Genomic DNA, 23,433 nt, shown 5'->3' on the forward strand with positions numbered 1-23,433 from the left:
CTCTAACTGCTTATGGGCTTCTTATCCCCTGCCGCCCCCGATCTTTGTTGGTCCCCCCTCACCTGTGTCCAGGCAGCATCCTACTGTGCTGCCCGGACCAGTCCCCTCCTCCTCCCTGCACCTCTTTTGGGTGCAGGGAGGAGGAGCCCGACAGTCGCTGCCACCATCTGAGCAGGTGGCTGCCGGGCAGGAGGAGGAGGCAGAGCCGCGGGGACCCGTTCATCCCCTGTCGGCTGCTTCGCAAAGGGCAGCTCTTATCGCAAGTGGTGCGCTTTTTGATATACTTATCACATATGTTAGTGCATATGCGATCAGTAGAATTGCCATGTGTGGCGGGATGTTCCGCAGTTGCTTGGTACACCCTGCCCGCAGTCTGTAGAACACATGCAAGCTTGCTACTAGCACTACCCCGCCAAATGCATGCCCTCCTGCCGCCCGAATCCCCATGTAACGCTGCAAACAGATGTGTATATAATTACACATTCTTTCATGGTGTGTTTTTGTGTTTCTGTATGCACTGTGTTTATGTACAGTATTATATGTGTGTAAGTATGATTTGTGTATTTTTTTCTGTGTTTGTGTGTTTTTATTTAGGTTGAAGGGCTGTTTCACACGCTCCGGCTGACGCCGGGCGGCGAAACCCCGCACGGACAAAAGCCGTGCCGTACACAGTAGTTAATAATGGACATGATGTGTCCATTCACACGGGACGGCCACGGCCTGGCCGCCCGGTTGCAGCCGGATGGCACTACTGGAAAGGACGGCTGCTGGGCTGTGGTCATCCTGACCATTGTAAACTGTGATAGCGATGTGCGACCCTGCGCATCACTATCGCCTGGCAATTTAATATCCAGTATGTTGGATGTTAATGGGTCAGGGCCAGTGTTTTTAACAGAGAACACTGTCCCTGGCAGATTGCTCAGCGCTGACCCATCGCTGTGTGCTGAGCGATCTTGCTGACCATTCTGAGCAACCTAGCATCACTCAGAACCCTCAGCAAATGTCCCCATGTGTAGGCCCCATAAGAAGAAAAGAAATAGCACAGCGAATAGCTGCAAACAAGTAAAAATGTAAGAGCTTATCCTGCAAGGACAATGTACATGGCAGGTCATACTTGCCTACTTTTGAAAACTAGTTTCAGGGAGATATGGTAGCAGAATTTTGCAGTGCCCCATTGAGGGGGCGTGTCATGCTCCAACATAAGGGCGTGTCTAGTTCCATATATGGGGGGTTATTCTAGTCCATTCTTTCTGACAAAATCCTTCTTAGATGGACAAAACCATGTGCACTGCGGGTGGGGCAGATGTAATTTGTGCAGAGAGAAATAGATTTGGGTGGGGTTTTTCTTCAAAGTGAGATCTATATTGAAGTGTAAAATCATGCAGTCAGTATTTTCCCTGCACAGAAACAAAATAACTCACCCAAATCTAATTCTCTCTGCACATGTTACATCTGCCCCCCCTGCAGTGCACATGGTTTTGTCCATCTAAGAAGGATTTTGTCAGAAAGAATGAACTAGAATAAACCCCATGGAGAGATTGTGAAAAGAGATTGTGAACGTGGCACCTAGAAGCGTGGGTGTGTACTGCTACATCTTAGAGGAATCTTTTAAAATGACTTATATCCAAATGTAGATGAGCCCCAAAGCATTTAGTAAGAGCTACTATACTTGGTAAAATGCTGAGAAATGGTGCTGATGACTCAATGTAAATTTATCTAGCTCCCATTCCTTTTTTTTTTTTTTTTAAATGTAACAGTGTAATGTGGCATAGGTGAAATGAGGGAGATTGCTAGACTAATGAGGGACAGAGGGAGATTGCTGCTATTTCAGGGAGTCTCCTGCAGAATGCAGGAGGGTTGGCAACTATGATGGCAGGTTACATGTGTCTGCATGGCATCCCTGACCCCACTCGGTGCTGGGTACAAAGTGCCTGATTCTGGTTCACTTGCAAAAGCAAATTCTCTCTAATGGACAAAACCATGTGCACTGCAGGTGGGGCAGATGTAACATGTGTTAGTTAGACTTGGGTGGGGTGTGTACTGATATATATATTACAGTGTAAAAATAAAGCAGACAGTATTTACCCTGCACAGAAACAAAATAACTCTGCACGTATTACATCTTCCCCCCCCCCCCCCTGCAGTGCAGCATGGTTTTGTCCATTAAAAAGAGAATTTACTTTTGCAAGTGAACCAGAATCATCCCCAAAACATAATTCTCAAACATGCCTCTTCTCTTCATGTGCACACTATAAAAGGTGGAAAGAGTGGTCTGACAATGGACAGATAAAGGCACCTGCATTTGGGATGTCACATTTGCCATCAGCAGTCTTTTTCGGGAGAATGCTCAGTGCCGTTACCTGTGATATCCCTGCATGTTGCCACTTGCATCCAGCTCGGAACCAGGTGGTGTGTGCAGGTTTCTCATCCGCTAATGAGCAGAATCGAGCACCGGCCTGGATTTCTAGGTGTGAGCATTTTCTTGCACGGAGACTATAGCTTATACTTCTACAAAGACTTGCTTAAACCCTTTAAGATGATGAGATTAAAACTACAATGCCAGTAGAGATCAGGTTTAAGCAGATCCATATTGAAATATTAGGTTAACCATCTGGGGGCCATGATGTCTGTTTATAGGTTTCTTACAGGGATCGAGATGAGAGAATATGTATTATCTTCCTTAATAAAGCCGAACCAGGGCATCTTAATTTATATGAAACGTAATATTTTTCTTTATTAATTACATTTAGATATTTTAATGGGTACTTGTGTAGTTTCACGGCGCCACCGGGCGCACAGTCTGTTAGAAACTTGGCAGCTTGCCAGACTCTGTGTGCGTGCCGCTCTAGCTGTTCTCAGCGCAGCGCTACGTTATCAGCGTAGCGTAATGTACACGCTACAATTGAGACGCTTTATTGTCTGAATCCCGAGTCCTTGCAAGCCGCTAAGAAGGGGGTTATCTGGATTCAGAAGCTAATGCGTCTGAATTTGGTAGGGTGTAGGGGTACATAGGGGTGCACTGTGCAAAACACCTTCACAGGTATCCGCGTCCCCTCGCGGGCTTCACAGGTATCCGCGTCCCCTTGCGGGCTTCACAGGTATCCGCGTCCCCTCGCCACGCTTCGGGCTTGGTGGCTCGCTGCGCTCGCCACACTTTCTATTCTCAACTCCACGCCGACGTGGATAGTGGGGGTATGAAAATGTCGTAGGACGCGTACCGCCGCCCCTCGCCACGCTTCGGGTTGGTGTGGATAGTGGAATTAACAAGGTCGACAGCTGTTACATCGACTAGTGTCATTGTGAACAGGTTTAGGAGTGTTTTGCACAGTGTACCCCTACACCCTACCAAATTCAGATGCATTAGCGTCTGAATCCAGATACCCCCCTTCTTAGCGGCTTGCAAGGACTCGGGATTCAGACGCTAAAGCAGGCATGTCCAACGTTGGCCCTCCAGATGTTTTGAAACTACACATCCCAGCATGCTTTGCAATAATTTTAGCATTCTCTAATAGCAAAACTGTGACAAAGCATGCTGGGATGTGTAGTTTCAAAACATCTGGAGGGCCAACGTTGGACATGCCTGCGCTAAAGCATCTAAATTGTAGCGTGTACATTTCGGACACCCCCTTTGTCAGCGGTCTGCCTATTTCACTGTGGAACTACAAGTACCACAGTGACCTGTCAGTGCTGGGCAGCTGCTGCCCGGCGCTACGCTGATAACGTAGATTACATATGGGAAGCAGCTACGCTGAGAACAGCTAGAGCGGCACGTGCACAGTTAAACAGAGCGTCTGGCAAGCTGCCAAGTTTCTGAGACAGACTGTGCGCGCGGTGGTGCCGTGAAACTACACAAGTACCTTTTCATGTACTATGTATCCAGTTTACTGTGTTGTTGTTGTTGTTGTTGTATGGTTTAACAGATTTTATCATCTACTTGTCACAAATAAAAGGGTTACACTGAAAGATGCATCATATAGATCATATGTTGACTGCCGTTGCCTCTGCCATCCTGCAGGAATACTGTATAATTATTATTATTCACTAAAGCCCCATACATGGGGTCATAGGTGCCGATTTATGTTTTTGCTGGTGGGTGCTCAAGCCAAATATATAGAGGAGTGACTTCATGGGGAAGGGGTGTGGCCAAAAATAATTCCAATTTATATTATGCAGCACAGTTGTCTCCAATATTCAAATTACGGCAACAGAGTTCCACATACATAAATGCCCCCACAGTGCAGGTACATAAATTGCCCCCACAGTGCAGGTACATAAATTGCCCCCACAGTGCAGGTACATAAATTGCCCCCACAGTGCAGGTACATAAATTGCCCCCACAGTGCAGGTACATAAATTGCCCCCACAGTGCAGGTACTCCGCGGACAGAACCTGGCATACTGTTTCCCAGGTGGCGGGTCCGGCGATGTGGGTGCTGCAGCCACAAATTAGCAAGTTAATATGGTGGCCCAGCAGCGGGACTCGGGCCTGTGGGTGCTCGGACCCTTGAGCACCCTTAGAATCGGCACCTATGCATGGGGTGACAGGTGATGGGTGGGTTTGCTCAGCACACATAGCTGCACACCCTCGATGCAACCACGTTGTGCAATCCATGCGGCCAGGTTTCTCAGGCTAAAGAACATTGGGGATGATTAGATTTGAATGGCATGCAGTCAAGATTTAGGGCAGAATGCACTACCATCTGCCGCCCCTTACCACCACCTCTACTGGCTACCACAACGATATTAATCGCATATGCTGGGCTAGCGAGTAGGAGGTCAATGGTCCGGGCAGCACAGCAGGAAGCTACCCGGTCACAGGTGAGGGGGGAGTCGCGTGGATCCGTGTGGGGTGGTGTCGCATAGGCTTCTATGGGGCGATGTGCGCTTAATATCTAAGTGATCTAGTCAAATCGCTTAGAAATAGCCCTAATATTGGCCCGTGTGTATGGGCCTTAAGGGGTGTATTCAATTAGCTTTGGTAATTTACCCCATCTAATTTATTCACAGAAGGCTGTTCGAAAAGCCATGGTGCTGGCACTTATAAGCAGCCCTCCGAGCCATGATAATGCATGGAATCCGGATACTTATCCATGTGCTATCACCTGAAAATGGGAGAATGATAATTGTGGTAAAGTCACGTATTTTTTGCACCAAAACTTTACGTGGGCAATTTCAGATAAAAAGTTATATTTTTAAGGACTCCGATGTGTCACAGAAAAGTGACACATTGCATAACAGAGTAACCGCAGTGTTATGTAATAACTACCCTTGATTCTTCTTTATATTGTATAGATTTGCATTTATTTCAGTGTACGCATAGAACAAACATTGTCATTTAGCCTGCAGGGAGGGATATACTTCACTCTAGAAAGAACTACGGGGAAGATGTACAAAACTGTGTGAAGAATGGAGAAGATCTAGAACTACTGCTTTGTGCTGCAGTGTAGTAGAATATACTATTACTATGTATTAGGTTATATTCAGGAGTTCCTTGTACAATATTAGAAATAGCAGCAAGGTAGTCTTGGGTGGACCTACAATGGGTGACACCAAATCTTAATGCACACACCTGATCCTCTTACAGTGTGTCCTGGACTTGCAGACCATTATTCATTTAATCTTTCCCTCAGGAATATGGAGGTTGTTCTGGTTCACATGCAAATGCAAATTCACTCTCTAATGGACAAATCCATGTGCACTGCAGGTGGGGCAGATGTAACATGTGCAGAGAGAATTAGATTTGGGTGAGTTATTTTGTTTCTGTGCAGGGTAAATACTGGCTGCTTTATTTTTACATTGTAATATAGATATCAGTTTGAAGTACAAACCCCACCCAAATCTAACTCTTTGCACATGTAACATCTGCCCCACCTGCAGTGCACATGGTTTTGTCCATTAGAGAATGAATTTGCCTTTGCGATTGTACCAGAATAACCCCCTATGTGCACATCGGGGTTGTCTCTATAGCCAACTAGAATACATGCGCTGCCCTCTTCGCACACCGCTACTCCATTCAGTGGATTATAATATAGATATGGTCATTGTACTTATTAAATGATCATTTAAATTTTGCTATATTAAATTGTAATCTCCCTTTTCTATCGGGACCCATAAATCAGAATTTTTGAAACTCCCATTTCTCCCGATGCCTGAGTTGGGCAATATAACTAATCTTCCAAATCAAAATCTTTGATTCATCGATTCCAAAAATGACCGGTAAGTTCGCCCACCATTGATGTCCACTGATTGGAGGTGTTTAATTGCTGATTTTTCCGACAGTCGGAATCTCAGATTGAATACCCCCCTTAATAGCTTTTATGTTCAGCTCACCAAGCGGTACATTTACAAAGATGGGGGTTCTGGTCATATAAACCAATCAGATTCTGTCCATTATCTTCTAGAATGTGCTAAGTAAATAAGAAGTACGATTTGATTGGTTGCAATGGGCAACATCCCATCTTCAATAGAACTCCACCCATTTTAGTAAATTTACCCCCTTCACTTCCTTGTTCTATCAATCCCCCTGTTAGTGCAGTATTCCACATAACATCTATAGTATACGAATCTAAAAATAACCATATTCACTAATATTACTGCCACTTACAATGGGTAAATAATAAAATAAAATATTTTGCTTTTTCAAAGGAGGGATCCTTAAAACAAAGTGACTTTTATTTTTTATTTTTTTTTAACCAATACATTATATCTCTGTATATTTTATAAATAGCCGTAGGGCAGAAAGGGTGGAGATCTCTGCAGCTCCTAATGCTGATAACGCACCTTCCTTTCTAGCCCTGAGCAGTCACTCTGAAGCTTAGCAGCCAGTTTGTTTTGTATTACAGACCTATCCAGTCTCCCTACCTATGAGGTCTTCAACATGTCATCCGACAGTGGATCCTCGATATCCGCAGGAGAGGACCAGCAGCTTGCCATAGTCCAGCGCCAACAAGTTCTCCAAGGTAACTCCTCTGTTTTGTCTTCTAGCAATCCTTGTAAAGTATATTGCACTTGTTAAGGATTAATTCCACCAAAATATAAGCAGATTGATTTGTTTTTAATTAATGAGATAAGACCACGCTAGATTCCAGCAGCAGCAATCAGGCAAACCCACTGTGGTTCTAGTGGGTGCAATAGTCCCGCACAGGAGATGTTCATGGTGGAGGTTTGTATATCGGGTAGTTCGGTTCTCCTGCTCTAGTCCATTGGACCCATCCAAAGACCTGTCAAATTCTGGGAGCCTTGAAGTGTAAGATTTTGTGTTTTTAAATAATATTACTTCATTTATACAAAATGGGATTTTTGTGAGCGTAAGAGGACCCAAGAAGAGCCCCTCAAGTTCACAGATCCTGGCGCTGTTTTAGATAAGCAAAAGGGCTTAACCAAAAAAGATGATATAATCAAAACCGTATATAAGGATGGCTGCTGCAAGGTGTAAGTGAGAGTGCTAAATCTCACTAAGGGTTAATAGGACAAGAAATTGATTACACCTGCGCTGCTGAGCCTATGAGCTTTTTGCTGAACAAAAGGACAACCGGAGACACTCAATAGTAATGTAACAAATTTTATATAAAAAGAATATAAATAAAGATATATAAATTCATACAAATATATTTAAAAACAGATACAATAAAGCATGCTCAATAGAGAAATGTATAGCAGAAAACACTCTCCACTTGGATCATAAAATAAATGCCTGATAGCAGAATTATAGCCAGTCTTGTTAATTTAGCAGAGTTCAGCTGTTAAATAGCAAGGGGAGAAGGGGGGAGGGTTGCGGGGGACACAAGCCAGTAACGATGGAAGCAGGCAGATAGAATATACACAGATGACAATAGCGCAGTACCCTTTTTAGCGCGTGTAACGCAGATGGATGGTATTCGGGAAACGCACTAATGTCCAGGACCATATGCTCACCCTCCTTAGAATGGATAGCTGGAGGGGCCGGGGAGCACGATGTTGTAGGTTGCTCGACCCGGTGTCCGTGATGTTACTGTGTCTGCAGCTCTGACGGGGAACCCGATGGTGGCAGGGGCTCTACCCGGAGCGATGGCTTGGTGACGTCCGCCGGAGGGGAGAGACGGAGGCTCCAATCTGCTGCCGGCTGAGATGGAGAGCCGTGGGCAGTAGTGGCTGATGGAAAATGTAGTCGGCTGGCTTGTAGTTTGAGCTCAAGTGAGCAGCGTGAGTCGGCTCCAAGATAGCGTGTGGCTGTGATCACAAACAGTGGGAGGTTTCTGCTGTAAAGCGGAAGTAGGCGTCAACGCGTTTCGTACCCTTGGAAATGGGAACTTTCTCAAGACAAAAAACATTTATACAAAACCAGAATTTTTCATCCATTTTTTTTTCTTATGGTTCTTGGTTTTAGTAAGGGTAAGGGTCATTGGGTCTACCATTGAAGGTGGACATGGGTAAGGTCGACACCTGAAATACTGTAGGTCGACAGGGTCTAAAAGTTAACACAAGCATTAGGTCGACAATGGGAAGGTCGACAGTCGAAAGGTGGACATGTTTTTTTTTTTTTCTTCAAATGTTGACAGTCGACATGGACACAGTCTAAGTGTATTGCGTCCCCTCGTGCGTACGTACACTTGGCACACTATTTTATTCTCCCACCATGCTGTAGTGGATGGTAGGAAATGAAATGCCTCCTGTTGGCACATGTCGACCTTTTGACTGTCGGTTTTCCCATTGTCGACTTAATGCTAGTGCCGACATTCAGACCCTGTCAACCTTACCCATGTCAACCAATTTAGGTTTCGACCTTCAGGGGTGGACCCAATGCATGTAGACCTAATGACCATATAAATAAAGGATTATCTTGTGTATATATAACCGTGCTATATTGTGTAATTAGCAGCTCCTATATTAGATAGTGTTAAATGTTCATTTTTGTTAGGAGCGCTTTGTACAAAAAGAGGGATGTGTCAAATTTATATAATACAATAAGATAAGCCAAACCTTTATATCCTGCCAAGGAAAGAAAAAGTTAATTAAAATGTTTACACTCTTCTGAGTGATTGATTGTTTGATGGGTAGCGTGTATTTCCTTCTTCAAGTAGCTTGATGTATCTCTGTGTCTTTTACCCTAACTTTCCCTACCTTGGCCCAGGTGCTGGTCAGGGACTCCGTGTTTGGAGATTATCAGCTGCCCGTCCCCGTTGGATGTTCCGATATGGGGGAGGCTTGTGGTCACAGCTTCTAGTGCCACGGCTGCCGCTGCTTGTGCAGTGTTGAAGGAAGCTCCTACTTGCGGCATGCAGTACCTCTCACTCGCTCTCACGGCCTGTCTGCAACAAAGTGACATCATCGGCCGGGCTGTGCTGCAGACAGCAAGTAGCGGTGGTCACCAGAGCGACTGAGGGGGACTGCATGCCGCAAGTAGGAGCTTCCTTCAACACTGCACAAGCAGTGTGCCAACTTCATCGCTCCGGGGAATCATCGCCGTCCTCTCACAGTGAGGATTTCCCCAGAACATAGGGGGTTAAATGGTGCTCCTCACCGAAAACAAGCCATCCTCACCATAAAAACCACTCGTCGGCCACATTGAATACACCCCATAGTCTTTCCATTGCCTCACCATGTATTTCCCCATGCACTTGTCCCCATGTCAGCAGATTAAGATGTCATCGAGAGGACCATTTCCGTACTTTTATTTATAGGTTATAATAATAATTTTTATTTCTGCATTTGTTAAAACCTATATCTGAACTTACAAAGGGCGATCTGACAATCCTGTAATATTTTCACCACTCCCTGTTTATTTAGGAAACACACCTGTAGATAAAACAGGGCTCTGTGATAAATACAAATTCCAGTAACCCTTTTCCTCTGACCAGGTTTCATGTGTGAATCACGTCTCACCACCCCGTGCTCTGCCCTGATCCATAATATTGTCTTATTGTGTCAGCAGCTCCGATATTTTTTTCCTGCTTTGGGATTTATTTCAGAAAATAAAAGAACTTCAAACTGCCGTATTGGTATTTACTGACTGACTGCTGTAATATTCCCCGCACTGGCTCTAGGATATAGAACCTGTTCTGACAGATGATATAAGCGCTTGCTATAGGAGACACATTGCACATTGCATTGTTTCACTTTCTGTGCTCTGGGGAAGCGTAGAGGAAGTTTAATAAAAACATATAGGAACGACTGAGTTTTCTTTTGGTAGAGTTATTATATAAGACTTTTATTATATAAGACTTTTGTCCACCAAAGATCAAAACTAGCCTTATGCAGTGTTTTTTATATTGTATTGTTTATGTTGCTTACGGTCCTATCCGAGGGTTATGGGTCTAGTTAGCTCTTAAGGAGCCGTTCCCGGACCGTCCGTTTTGTACTATGCGATGCCCGCTCCCGCGCATCTCATAGTACGGTACAAAAAGTATGTGCTGCACATACTTTTTGTACTTGCTATACATCGCATCGGATGGCATTGCATGCACACCGCATGCACTAGGCATGCGATCCGATGCGATGCGTGCTAATTAAGACCCAAACGGATCCGTTAAACGGACCGTGTATGAGCCCCTTTTGGCTGATGCTTATCAGGGATTCTGATTCTCAAGCACATGAAGCAGAATCCCCAATAAGCACTCTCGGAAGACCTGTTTATTTGGGTGATAATACATAGGTCTGGAACTTATGCCTTGCTTATTTTATTTATTACCAGTTCTTTATATAGCACACACATATTCCGCAACGCTTCACTAAGAATATTTGAACAGTCACATCAGTCCCTGCCCCAGAGGAGCTTACACTATATTCCCTACCACATGTACACGCGCACACAGACATTCTAGGGCTCATTTTATTGGGAGTTAATTAACCGATCAGTATATTTTGGATTGTGGGAGGAAACTGGAGTACCGCACAGCAAGAATATACAAACTCCACACAGTTAGGACCATGGTGGGAATAGAACCCATGACCTCAGCACTCTGAGGCAGTAATGCTAACCATTATAGTGTTCATTCTAGCACCCGCCATATTTGAAAACCCATGCAGTTCCTCTTCCCTGCCTGCGGTGTCCATGTTTGCTGTGGTGTTTCTAGCACAGGTCTGGTTTGCATATCAGTGCTGATATACAGACCACACTGTGCTAGAAGCACTACAGCAGACAGCGACACCCCAGGCAGGGAAGAGGAACAGCATGGGTTTTCAAATATGGCGGGTGCTAGAATGAACACTATGGGGGGGTATTCAATGTCAGGGGCACGGCTGTCGAGCTAGCGCGACAGCCGTGCCCCTGTCCCGTTCTCGGTGAGCTCGCCTGGAGCTCGGCAGTCGGGATTCAATGTCCCGGCCGCCGAGCGGCGAGAAGGGGGCGTGGCCGCGAGTTGAGGCCGGGAAGTGACGAGCTGCAGCCGGCAGCTCGTCACTTCCCGGCTGTTCTCGGCAGAAAGAGCCCGACAGCTAGAGATGTCGGGCTCGTTCTGACAGGAAACCCTGTTCAATGCTGTCGGGGAAGACAGCATTGAATAGGGCCCGTCGAGCATCTCCCCCACGGGAGATGCTCGACGGCGATTGAATCTCCCCCTATATTACACCATCCGGATCCTTTACTGCACAGTGACAATGGACTGTAACTGGATAGCCCGTTAGTGCTATTGGGCTAAAAGCTTGTTATTACTGTGTGGTCATTTAGATACAGGGCTAAGGGCCAAATGTATCAAGCTTTAAAAAGTGATAAAATGAAGCATGATAAACAATCATGTTACAGGCTGGGTTTGAAAAATGACAGGTAGGAGCTGATTGGTTGGTTGTTTATCACGCTCCACTTTATCACTTTTTGGGCGGGATGTATTAAAATACATCGCCGCCCTTCGCCGCCCCCCCCCCCCCCCCCCCCGCCACGATGCTGCTGCATATGTACTAACATATGCGGCTGGCATCGCGGTGCGGTGACGGAGGCCCCCCGCGATACCTGTACACTGGTGTGCGGGGGGTCTCCGTCATCTCCCTGCCGCCACGCTCTCCCCTCACGCCGGGGACAGCAAAGCAGGCTATCCTCGGCGCCTCCTCCTCCTTCTGCAGCCGGAAGGTAAGCCAGAGGGGGGGTCGGCGAGGCGGCGGGTTTGCGTCGGCGGGCGGCGAAAAGAAGCCCATAGGATTCTATAGGGTATCGCCACCCGAAGGTGGCGATACCATTCAGTGCGGTATCATTTTTGATACATTGGAAAATGCGGTAAAACAGGGGTTTTACCGCATTTTCCATTTGATACATCTCGCCCTTTGAAGCTTGATACGTCTGACCCTAAGGGACAGATTTATTAAGCTTGGAGAAGAGATAAACTGGAGATAAAGCGGAGAAAAGGTAAAAGGAGATAAAGCACCAGCCAATCAGCTGTGTTTGAAAAAGACAGTTGGGAGCTGATTTCTCTCCTTTTACCTTTTCTCTGCTTTATCTCCAGTTTATCTCTTCTCCAAGCTTAATAAATCTGCCCCTTAATGTGAACTGCACCACTGGCCGCTGTATAATCAGAAGCAAATCCTTTCTTATACCTAAAACACTACATATTCAGAGTTTACTCTTCTTCTTTTCAGAGCTTCCACTCGTGCAGATGTCGCTTAAGCTGTGTCCACACGGCAGCGATATGGGCTGATATTGCTGGCAATATGGTCACTGGTGACCATATTGCGTGATGGGAGTGTGCCCCGTCGATAAATCGCCAGGTGTGCGCTCCTGTTTTCAGCCCCATTATAATCGCTGGTTGCAGGAGCTTGCCTCTGCGGCTCCCCCTGGCAGAGGTTTCTTTTCATTAATTCAGACCTGTTGGGAAGGCTGCAATTTTTGCAGATAAACAAATTCATGCTGCACTGCAGGTGGGGCAGATGTAACATGTGCAGAGAGAATTAGATTTGGGAGTTATTTTGTTTCTGTGCAGGGTAAATACTGGCTGCTTTATTCATATGCTGCAAATTTTTGGATTTCTGATTGAACACCCCCACCCCCCACCCAAATCCAACTTTCTGCACATGTTGCATCTGCCCCACCTACAGTGCGGCATTGTTTTGTCCATCTGCCTAATTTTCAGCCTTGCTAACAGGTCTGAATTAGGCCCACTGTCTGGAAACAAGCTTTACCCACATGAGCTGCATCCAAAACTCTTATCCACTGTCACATTAACTTCTGCCTCAGCTACAGTAACCACCTGTCTGGGGTGTACGGTCACTAGGTCTACAAGCATTAGGTCAACATGACGGAAGGTCGACATGGGTGAGATCGACACGGTCATGAGGTCAACATGGGGGTTTTTCACTTTTTTTTTTTTTTGAGCCGACAGGCGATATTTCATGCCCGACCATCCACTAGGGCGTGGGAGAATAAAATAGTGCCCGAAGCATGACGAGCGCAGCAAGCCATGCGACGCGGTGCTACGTTTCAATGTCCATGTCGACTGTGTCAACATTCAGGACAAAAATAGTGAAAAAACCCATGTTGACCTGTCGACCTAATGCATGTCAACCTCATGACCCTGTCGACCTAACCCACGATCCATGCCCCTTTCTGGTATGTGTTCCCCTTTTTTAGTGCTTCAGTATGCCCTCAATGCCAAGGCCAGGTTGATTTCCTCTTCCGTTCTCCATTCCTGACTCCTGCTCCCGCAATCCCTGTAATTATTCCACATACATTACAGAATCCAAATCCGCCTCGTCACCCTCACAGATCCCTTAATCAACCTCCTCCCACACTACAGCTCTTACCTCATCACCCTATAACATCCCTCCTCTCATCTGCATTCTGTAACCATCCTGTGTTTGGATTCCACACTGGCTAAGGCTACCTGCCATCAAGATTCCTCTTGTGTCTCCCTCTTACCACTTCAGGAACTCTACCCCACCCTGCAGAGTCTTAAAGGCTTATTCACCAGAGCCTACCATTTTAAAACTGCTGCCTCCCCGTTCCCATCCGATGGGCTACATTTGCAGAAACATTGGTACCATCACCGCATTACAAACTTACAGACTGATCTATACATGCGTCACTCTGCAGGATGACTGCACTGGAAGCTGCATCTTTACATGACCTGGAGAACATACATCTTAATTGTTACGGTGCCTGTACAGGGCCCAATTTCAGACCTGCTCGCTGCGAGTGTTCGGAGCCCATCCAGCGTCAACGCCGCCCTGCCAGCCTGTCCTCCCACCCCCCACCCACACCAGTGCACGGCTGAAAATGCGTTTGCAGCTATGCACACAGGGAAATCCATTTGGAAATATTCACCATGAATGGATGTGCAGTCCTTCAAAAATCGGAACGGCTGGCAATTCGCAGCGTCCTGAATGCGGCTGAATCAGCCCCACTGTCACCATATAAAAAAAAAAACCAAAGTATCAGGATTTTTTTTCTTTACGTGTAATCAGTCGCTAGAGGAAAAGTAAATTGTAATCACATTGGGAAAATGACATTTCACAAAATAGGGAACTGAGCAGGTATTTCTCCTGTATGTGCTGCTGTGTTGTTTGTACTGCCAAGTGGGAGATAATAGTACAATTGGGAAATGGAGTGCGTGTTTGCGGAGTATATGATATTATACCAAGGCGTGGCTTTCCTCGTGTTCACACATGCCACTACCCTGCTGGTAATAATACTGCACAAGTCACTAATGGCACCACTTACAAATGGTTTATTACTTCAGCAGCTGTAATTACCCTGTGCCCGGTCAATGATTTAAAGAGGCACAATTCAATTATTTTCCTTTCCACCTAAGTCTACCTAATCTCATTAATTACATATTTGTTTTTGACCAATATTCCTATTTTCTCCTACCGCAGCAGGGGACACTGCAGTACTGACGTATGAGATAGAGTGGGTGCGTAGGAGGAGTCGGCACTTAAGTGAAAATTTCGTCTGTGGCTGGCTCCTCCCCCCTCTATCTCCCTCCAGACCCCAGTCTTAAAAAAGTGCCGGAGGAGTCGGTCTCCTCGGCAAGGTCTCCTCAGGGAGACTAGGTTTTTATTTGATTATTTTATTTTAAATAGTTGCGTTTTTTAGTGAATATACAGGCAGTCCCTGGACAGGGTGCCTGCTTTACTGGAGGCTCTGGAGGGTCTGGTCGGTACTGCATGCAGCTCCCTTCCAGTACCCAGCCACCGGAGCATCGGCTCCGGGGACCCGCCGCAGCTGCTTGCGGCTAGCGTTACGGGTCCACGGCGTTTTCCCCCGCTGTCCAGAGCAGGAGGTGCGAGGCACCATGCAGGGGGCGGCCATGGAGCGCGCTGGCCGGGCAGTATCGTCGCAGCGTCAGCGCGACGATGACGTCATCAGTCTCCGGCGGGCGCGGGAAGAAAGGCTTGTGGGAGGTCCTTCTTCCGCACAGACGCCATCGCAGAGGAGAGGTGACTGCTGCTACAGAGGTCTGCAGGCGGTTTTCTACTTTCCTGTGCAGTCTTCAGTGAGCGCTGTCTTCCGTTTCTACAGGGGTACTGTAAGTGACGGAGGATTTTACACACACACGCATTGGGAGGGTTGTGGCTCCTCTCTCCCTATTGACAATCCAGGCCCTAGGCTTTCTCATTCAGGAGATTGTGCTCTAAGGGGTGTTGTTTGTTTTTGTGTGTGTGTGAGGGTGAGCCTGTGTATCTTTGTGTTTCACTGGGACACCTGTACTATTATGGCTGGAAAGGGTACTTCTTCCAAGGCAGCTGTTAAGCTGTATGCTTGCAAGAGCTGCAAGGGGCAATATACACAGCACATGAAGGGTGTTTCACTCTGTGCTCCCTGTTATGATTTATCAAGGGCTTCTGCATCTGTAGTTTCTCCTCAGGCTCCACAGCCTCCTGTGGATCCCATTCACAGTGTGTTAGCAAGTTTAACTGCTGAACTGGTGGCCTCTAGGAAGGACAGGGAGCTGATGCAGTCTCAGCTTTCCAGCATGGCTGCAGCAGAGCCTGTTTGGGCCAAGACACTTATTTCTTCTGTGGATTCTCTGTCACAGTCACTAGCTGGCACTTCACAGAGGAAGCCTCCTTCACCGGTAGCTACCAAAAGGAGGGCAGGGGTGTCTTTGGCTATTCCGCATCATTCAGATGATGATGATGGGCTAGAGGTTTTAGAGGATGGTGAGTATGTAACTCCACAATTTCAGGAGTCTCCTCAGGAGTTTTTAGATGAGGAGGACGCTCAGGGTGTAGACGGCCTAATCAGGGCTGTTAGGTCTACTTTAAATTTAGAAGAAACGAGGGCTCCGCCTCAGGTTTCTATTTTTGGCCGTGTGCAGAAGACGCCAGTGTATTTTCCAGACTCGGCCGAGCTGGATAACCCGCTGTTAGATATCTGGAAAGTTCCTGATAAGAAATTTCAAATTTCTTCTCGCATTAAGTCTCTCTATCCTTTTTCCCCTGAATCCAGGGAAAAATGGGAGGCTCCGCCTACTCCGGATGTGTCTCTTTCTAGGCTTTCAAAGAAGTCGACTCTTCCAGTCCCGGGGGCGGTCGGCCTGAAGGAGGCGCCAGATCGGCGGTTGGATACTACCTTAAAGTCTATCTTCTCCACAGCGGGGGTTTTGTTAAGACCAGCGTTGGCTTCCGCCTGGGTGGCTCGGGCCATGGAGGTATGGGCCTCTCAGCTTGTGTCTGGCTTAGAGCAGGACAGTCCTAAGGAGGATTTATTGTCATTGGCTGAATTCATCAGAGACGCGTCCACTTATATAGGGGAAGCGTCTGCAGACGTGGCGTCCCTTGGAGCAAAGGTTTCGGCTTCAGCTGTTGTGGCCAGAAGGGCCGTTTGGCTACGGCCGTGGCAGGCTGAGGCTGAGATTAAGAAGGCGGTTGAAGCTCTGCCTTTTTCAGGTGATATGTTGTTTGGTGCGGAACTGGACAAACTTATCGCCCAGGCTACGGGGGGCAAATCAGCGTTTTTACCCTCCTCAGCTCCGCCTCCAAAGCGCCAATTTGTGGCACCTTCCTTTCGTGCCTTTCGTGGCCCATCAGGTTTCAGAGGTAAGGCAAGAGGGGGCTTCTCTTCCTTTAGAGGCCGTAGAGGAAGAGGTGCCAGAGTGGCCCCTACTGCGGCCGCCACTGCCCGCAGGCCAGATCCCAAGGCCACTGACAAGCCAGTGGCATGACGGTCTCGCAGCCCACGTGGGGGATCCCATTGTGGGCGCGCGTCTGTTGCAGTTTGCGGAAATCTGGAGGTCCCACTGCAGGGATGCATGGGTTCTGGAAAGCATCTCCCAGGGATACAAACTGCAATTCGCGTCGTCTCCCCCCTCAAGATTTTTTCGGATAGGTCTGCCAAGGAAAGAGGAGGAAAGTCAGGCTCTGCGTGGATCCATCCAGGGTCTTTTAGACGCAAGAGTAGTGGTTTCAGTTCCTGCATCACAGCAGGGCAGAGGTTTCTATTCCAGCGTCTTTGTGGTGCCCAAGCCGGACGGCTCGGTGCGTCCTATTCTAAACTTAAAAGACTTAAACCTCCATGTTTGTTATCAGCGGTTCAAAATGGAGTCCATTCGGTCCGTGGTGGCGTCTCTAGAGAAGGGAGAGTTCTTGATGTCGTTAGACATCAAGGATGCATACCTGCACGTTCCAATTTGGGAACCCCATCAGTGTTTTCTGAGGTTTGCAATAGACGATTGCCATTACCAGTTTCGGGCTCTTCCATTTGGCCTGTCCTCGGCTCCCAGAGTTTTTACAAAGATCATGGCGTGTATGATTGCAGCACTCAGACTCCAGGGAATAACAATTATTCCGTATTTGGACGATTTGCTGATCAAAGCGCCAAGTCGGGAGAAGCTGGTAGAGCACGCCATGGTGACTTGCAAATTTTTGGTAGACCATGGTTGGGTTCTAAATTTCAAAAAGTCTCATCTAACTCCGTCAAGGAAGCTAAAGTTCCTGGGGCTCATTTTGGACACAGAAAACGAGACTGTCTCGCTTCCCTTGGACAAGGTGCGAGCAATTCAAAGGATGGTGCGACACGTTTTGTCTTTGAGAAGGGTGTCAGCACACACGTGCACGCGTTTACTGGGAATGATGGTAGCCTCTTTCGAGGCTCTACAGTATGGTCGTTTTCACACAAGAACTTTCCAAGAAAATCTTCTGTCCCAGTGGTCGGGGTCCCACTTGGAGATCCACAAGAGAATTCTGCTTTCAAGGGAAGCGCGTCTGTCTCTGAACTGGTGGCTCTCAACTTCTCATCTTTTGAAGGGCCGAAGTTTCAGACCCTGCACTTGGACTATTCTCACAACGGATGCCAGCCTGAGAGGTTGGGGAGCTGTGACCCAGGGCTATACTTTCCAGGGCCGTTGGTCTGTCCAGGAGGCCAGGTTATCGATAAATATTCTGGAGCTCAGGGCCATCAGGTTGGCACTCCTTCAGGCCCAAGTCCTGCTCAGGGGTCTGCCAATAATGATCCAGTCGGACAATGCGACCGCGGTTGCTTATATAAACCGTCAGGGCGGGACGAAGAGCAGGGCAGCAATGAAGGAGGTTCGTCCAATTTTGCAATGGGCAGAAGCTTATGCGTCCAATCTCACAGCAGTGTTCCTTCCGGGAGTGGAGAACTGGCAGGCAGACTACTTAAGCCGCCAGGATTTCCATCCAGGAGAATGGACCCTAAATCCGGAAGTTTTCCAACTCATCACGCGTCGGTGGGGGACTCCTCAGATCGACATGATGGCGTCCAGACTGAATCCCCAACTTCCTCTTTACTGTGCCAGATCGAGAGATCCGGGAGCCTGGGCGGTGGATGCATTCTCGATCACTTGGAATTTCGACCTCATCTACATCTTCCCTCCGTTTCCCTTGTTAGCACAGGTACTCAAACGGATAAAAAGAGGGTCAGCTTCAGTGATACTAATAGCCCCAGATTGGCCGAGAAGGGCTTGGTATTCGGACCTGAAGCTTCTTCAAGCCGATGTTCCATGGCGTCTTCCTTTCAGGGAGGATCTGCTGCAGCAAGGACCGTTCGCCTACCCAGGCTTGACGCAGCTACGTTTGACGGCGTGGCTGTTGAAGCCGACCTGTTAAAAAGGCGGGGTATTCCAGTGACAGTAATCCCCACCATGCTCAGGGCTAGGAAGGAGGTGACTTCCAAGCATTATCATCGTATTTGGAAGTCTTATGTGGCATGGTGTCAGAGGAAGAAGGTGGAAAGAGCGGTTTTTCAGCTGCCTCGCCTTTTGGAATTTCTTCAGGCAGGTCTGGACAAGGGCCTTCGGTTAGGTTCTATTAAGGTCCAAATTTCCGCCTTGTCTGTTTTTTTCAACAGAAAATTGGCACTCATTTCGGAGGTGCAAACGTTTCTTAAAGGAGCGTTACGGTTGCAGTCTCCGTTTGTTCCTCCGACTGAGCCTTGGGATTTGGAGCTCCTGTTGGAGTTTCTCAAATCTGAGTCTTTTGAACCACTGAATTCAGTGGACTTGAAATGGTTAACATGGAAGACCCTGATGCTCTTGGCATTGGCTTCGGCCAGGAGGGTTTCAGAGCTGGGGGCTCTGCTTTGTCGTCCTCCTTTCTTGGTTTTTCACAGAGACCGTGCAGAACTAAGGACTAATCCTAAATTCCTTCCCAAAGTAGTCTCTTCCTTCCACGTGAACCAGCCGATCGTGGTTCCGGCCCTGTCTGGGTCTTCAGAGGATTTGGATGTCGTAAGAGCCTTACGCATTTATGTGGATAGGACTGCTTCTTTTCGGAAGACGGAATCTTTATTTGTTTTGTTTGGGGCAGAAAAGAAGGGTTGGCCAGCGTCGAAGCAGACTCTGGCCAGGTGGTTGTGCCTTACTATTAAGGAAGCGTACGCAAAAGCCCGCGTTCAGGTTCCTCCAAATATCACTGCCCATTCTACCAGATCGGTCAGTACTTCCTGGGCGGCTGCCAGGGGAGTGTCACTGACTCAGGTTTGTAGAGCTGCCACGTGGGTAGGCTCCAACACCTTTGCTAGGTTTTACAAGTTTGATAGGTTTGCCAGGGAAGATTCTTCCTTTGGCAGAGCTGTCTTACAGGATCCTCAGCGCTCGCCCTCCCGGGTGTAGTGGCTTTGGTATCATCTCATACGTCAGTACTGCAGTGTCCCCTGCTGCGGTAGGAGAAACAAGGAATTTGGTACTTACCGATAATTCCCTTTCTCCGAGGCAGCAGGGGACACTGCACGCCCGCCCAGCGCTTTGGTCCCGTTTAGCAGTCCCGATCCTGCCATGATTGTTTGGGGGTCCTGCTAGTTCTGTATTTTTACAGATTGTATTATTTATCTGAGTGTTTGGTTTCTAGAATGCATGACTGTTGGTTGAGGTGTTTACCTAGTATTCTTTGTTTTCCAGTCTGTGGTTCCGCTTTGCCTGTCCCCTTCCTCTCTCGGTCACGTTTTTTAAGACTGGGGTCTGGAGGGAGATAGAGGGGGGAGGAGCCAGCCACAGACGAAATTTTCACTTAAGTGCCGACTCCTCCTACGCACCCACTCTATCTCATACGTCAGTACTGCAGTGTCCCCTGCTGCCTCGGAGTAAGGGAATTATCGGTAAGTACCAAATTCCTTGTTTCTAAATGCTAGTTCTCATGTACTCGTCCGCTGTGTAAGGAAGAGTCTTTCTGCCCTCCATTCAGATTACGGCCTTTCAAAGTATTACTCACAAATGAGGTATGAGGCACAAAGGGGCAGATTCAGTTATCCAAGGTTTTTACTATGTGTATAAGTAAAGCTTCGGGTTTCTTTCATGGACCTATGCAATTTTTAGTCACCTTCCCCATGCATTAAACCAGGTAACTCTCTTTAAGTGCAAGAATCCAAAGGCTATACAAGTTCTCTGGCAGTGTACAGACAATCAGGGGATCCTAATGGACGACCTATCTGAACAGTTGTAATAAAATAATGATCTTTTTGTGGCAAATTTTTCACTTATTACTCTGCATCATACATTGAGGGTATGACCTAAAGATTATGCGGAATTGCTTAATCTAAAACATGTGTGGAATCAATATGGTAGCAGGATAACAATTTGTAGATTCTGATTTGAAAGTGTGTGTGACTATTGTAATCATAAGGCAGAGAAATGAACTAGTGACTAGACCGTGGGGTTATCCAATTACCTGTGGTAAAGCTTTAGGCAACCCCCACACCCCAATATAAAAAAATATAAATTTTGCCTGAAAACACACGTTTGGTTAATACTGCATTTTCTCGCCAGCCACAGAACCTGTTTTCGCCCAGTCAATGACCGCTTAGATTTTAGAACTGTCAGCTGCTTGTCACCATACCTGTCATTTGCGGAACCTTTTCACCCCAAATACTTGATCTGGATTCTGCGCAGCTCTTTTAGATCCAGTTTTTCAGGTGTACAGTAATGTGAAAATGACCTGTAGGGCGTTTGGTAAATGACAACCGAAGCACACCTTTCACTTATATTTCACTGCCCTGAGGCAAGCATTTGTTTTACTTAATGTAGAAGATCTGGACAGTATACAGCCTTGTCAGGGTTCCTGTAATATACAATGGTTGCTGTAAAGTGTCTGTAGAACCCAGTGTAACCCCGCATATATATTGTAATGTTTTTGTTAGCTGTGTTAAATTCCATATTAAAGTTAATTTGAGCACATATGATGTAACATGTACTAATGCCTGGTACACCCCAGGACGACTAGGGCCCGATCCCCTCAATCTAGATCCAATTCCGACCAATTGGATGTAGATTGTGTGCTGATTGGGCCCTTTTCTGTCCTGGTGTGGACCGATACCGATCCGATGCGCGGTCCCGCGGGTCAGTCGGTCGTTATTGAGATCCTACCTGCTGCAGGTAGGATCTCAATGACGACCATACAGCCGGGTGCGGGTCGCCATCGGATCGGACCCGCTCACGGTGCACATCGTGAGCGGGTCGTGCCCCCCCCCGCGTCACCGTGAGCGGGTCGGACGAGCCACTGACGACCCGCTCACAATGTGCACCGTGAGCGGGTCGTCCTGGTGTGTGCCCTACATTAGGCTATGGCTGTGTGTTGTTCTACCACTGGAAACCCCTTCCAATGCTAATGATCTGTTGTGGTTCTAGTGCTGTCATTTTGTGGTGATACATTGGTCTAGTACTGTAACTGATTTATAATGCTCTGATTGGCCACAGAGAACAATTGTGCACATTCAAGCTAAAATCAACATTATACAAAATGTGGTCAAAACCCCGTTATGATATGCAGCATGCTGGTTATTAAATGTCGGGCGATAGCGATGCGCGGGGCAGTGCATCACTTTCACTATGGCCACTACACGGAGCAATGTAGGGGCAATTTCTAAGCGATCAAGTGAGATCGCTTAGAAAATGCCCTGAAATCGCCCAGTGTGTAGGGGACATTAGATTTGGATGCTGATCATCCCTACAGCATTTGAAGAGTTTTGGCCCAAGTTTTGCTAGATTATAATCAGTTGCTTTGCAAATATTATACGTGTTATGACTGATGCGGACTAGAATAGGAGCCACGTGTTCCAGTGCAATATTTATGAGCAGCTGTTTCACAAGATCATGCATGTTGAGGTAATGCCTTCAGATAACATATTAACAGAATGTAATATTAATACGTTGATGTGCAAGCTATCCAGAAATAATCTGCAATTGCTCTAGTACAGGTTGAGTATCCCTTATCCAAAATGCTCGGGGGCCAGAAGAATTTTGGATAACGGATTATTCGTATTTCAGAATATTTTTAGATTTCAATGATGTATCTTGCATTTATGTTGTACAAACACATCAAGCACATGAAATACACACATTTGTATTTGTGCATGAAACAAGGCTTCAAAACATGACACAAAGTTTGTGTACTTCTTCAGGTACTTAATTTGCTTGGCAAGCAATCGTTGTTGTTGTTAGTGCCTGTTACATATCATGTCCCCAGTAGTGCCAGTTACATATCATGTCCTCAGAATTGCTGTTACAGATGTCCCCAGTAGTGCTTTTAGCAAGAATATTTATTATTTTCACTTTCTGGAATGTATGCTTTTCTGAATAATTTGTATATCTGGCAGTACGGATGGTGTAATGGTTAGCATTACTGCCTCACAGCGATGAGGTCATGGCTTAACTGTGCGGAGTTTGTATATTCTCCACGTACTTGCGTAGGTTTCCTCCGGGTACTCCGGTTTCCTCCCACAATCCAAAAATATACTGGTAGGCTAATTGTCTCCAAACAAAATTAACCCTAGAGTGTCTGTGTGTGCGTGTACATGTGGTAGGGAATATAGAGTGTAAGCTCCACTGGGGCAGGGACTGATGTGAATGTTCAAATATTCTCTGTAAAGCGCTGCGGAATATGTGTCCGCTATATAAGAAACTGTTCTTAAATAACTAAATAACGGATATTTGGATAAGGGATAATCAACCTGTGCCTCATTTTGTGACATTTCCAGGGCTGTACATTTCTAAGGACAGAACAAATGAGAAAAACTTGTCTAATTCTTGAACTGTCACTTACATCGAACAGGGTTGGCAACAAGTTATTTGTGACAGAATAT

General features: G+C 46.8%; 1 protein-coding gene across 6 annotated transcripts in view; it reads left to right on the forward strand.

Moving 5' to 3' along the window:
* Positions 1 to 23,433, forward strand: part of SYNE2 (spectrin repeat containing nuclear envelope protein 2) — a 351,025-nt gene that overhangs the window by 30,984 nt on the left and 296,608 nt on the right. For all 6 annotated transcript variants that reach the window (XM_083167027.1, XM_083167022.1, XM_083167024.1 and 3 more), the window contains exon 2: positions 6,842 to 6,958. In XM_083167027.1, the coding sequence (XP_083023153.1) occupies positions 6,877 to 6,958 (82 nt within the window). In that variant the 5' untranslated portion in view covers positions 6,842 to 6,876. The remainder of the gene's footprint in view (positions 1 to 6,841; positions 6,959 to 23,433) is intronic.

Source organism: Crinia signifera, chromosome 12, assembly GCF_055691185.1.
Source record: "Crinia signifera chromosome 12, ASM5569118v1, whole genome shotgun sequence".
Lineage (NCBI taxonomy): Eukaryota > Metazoa > Chordata > Amphibia > Anura > Myobatrachidae > Crinia > Crinia signifera.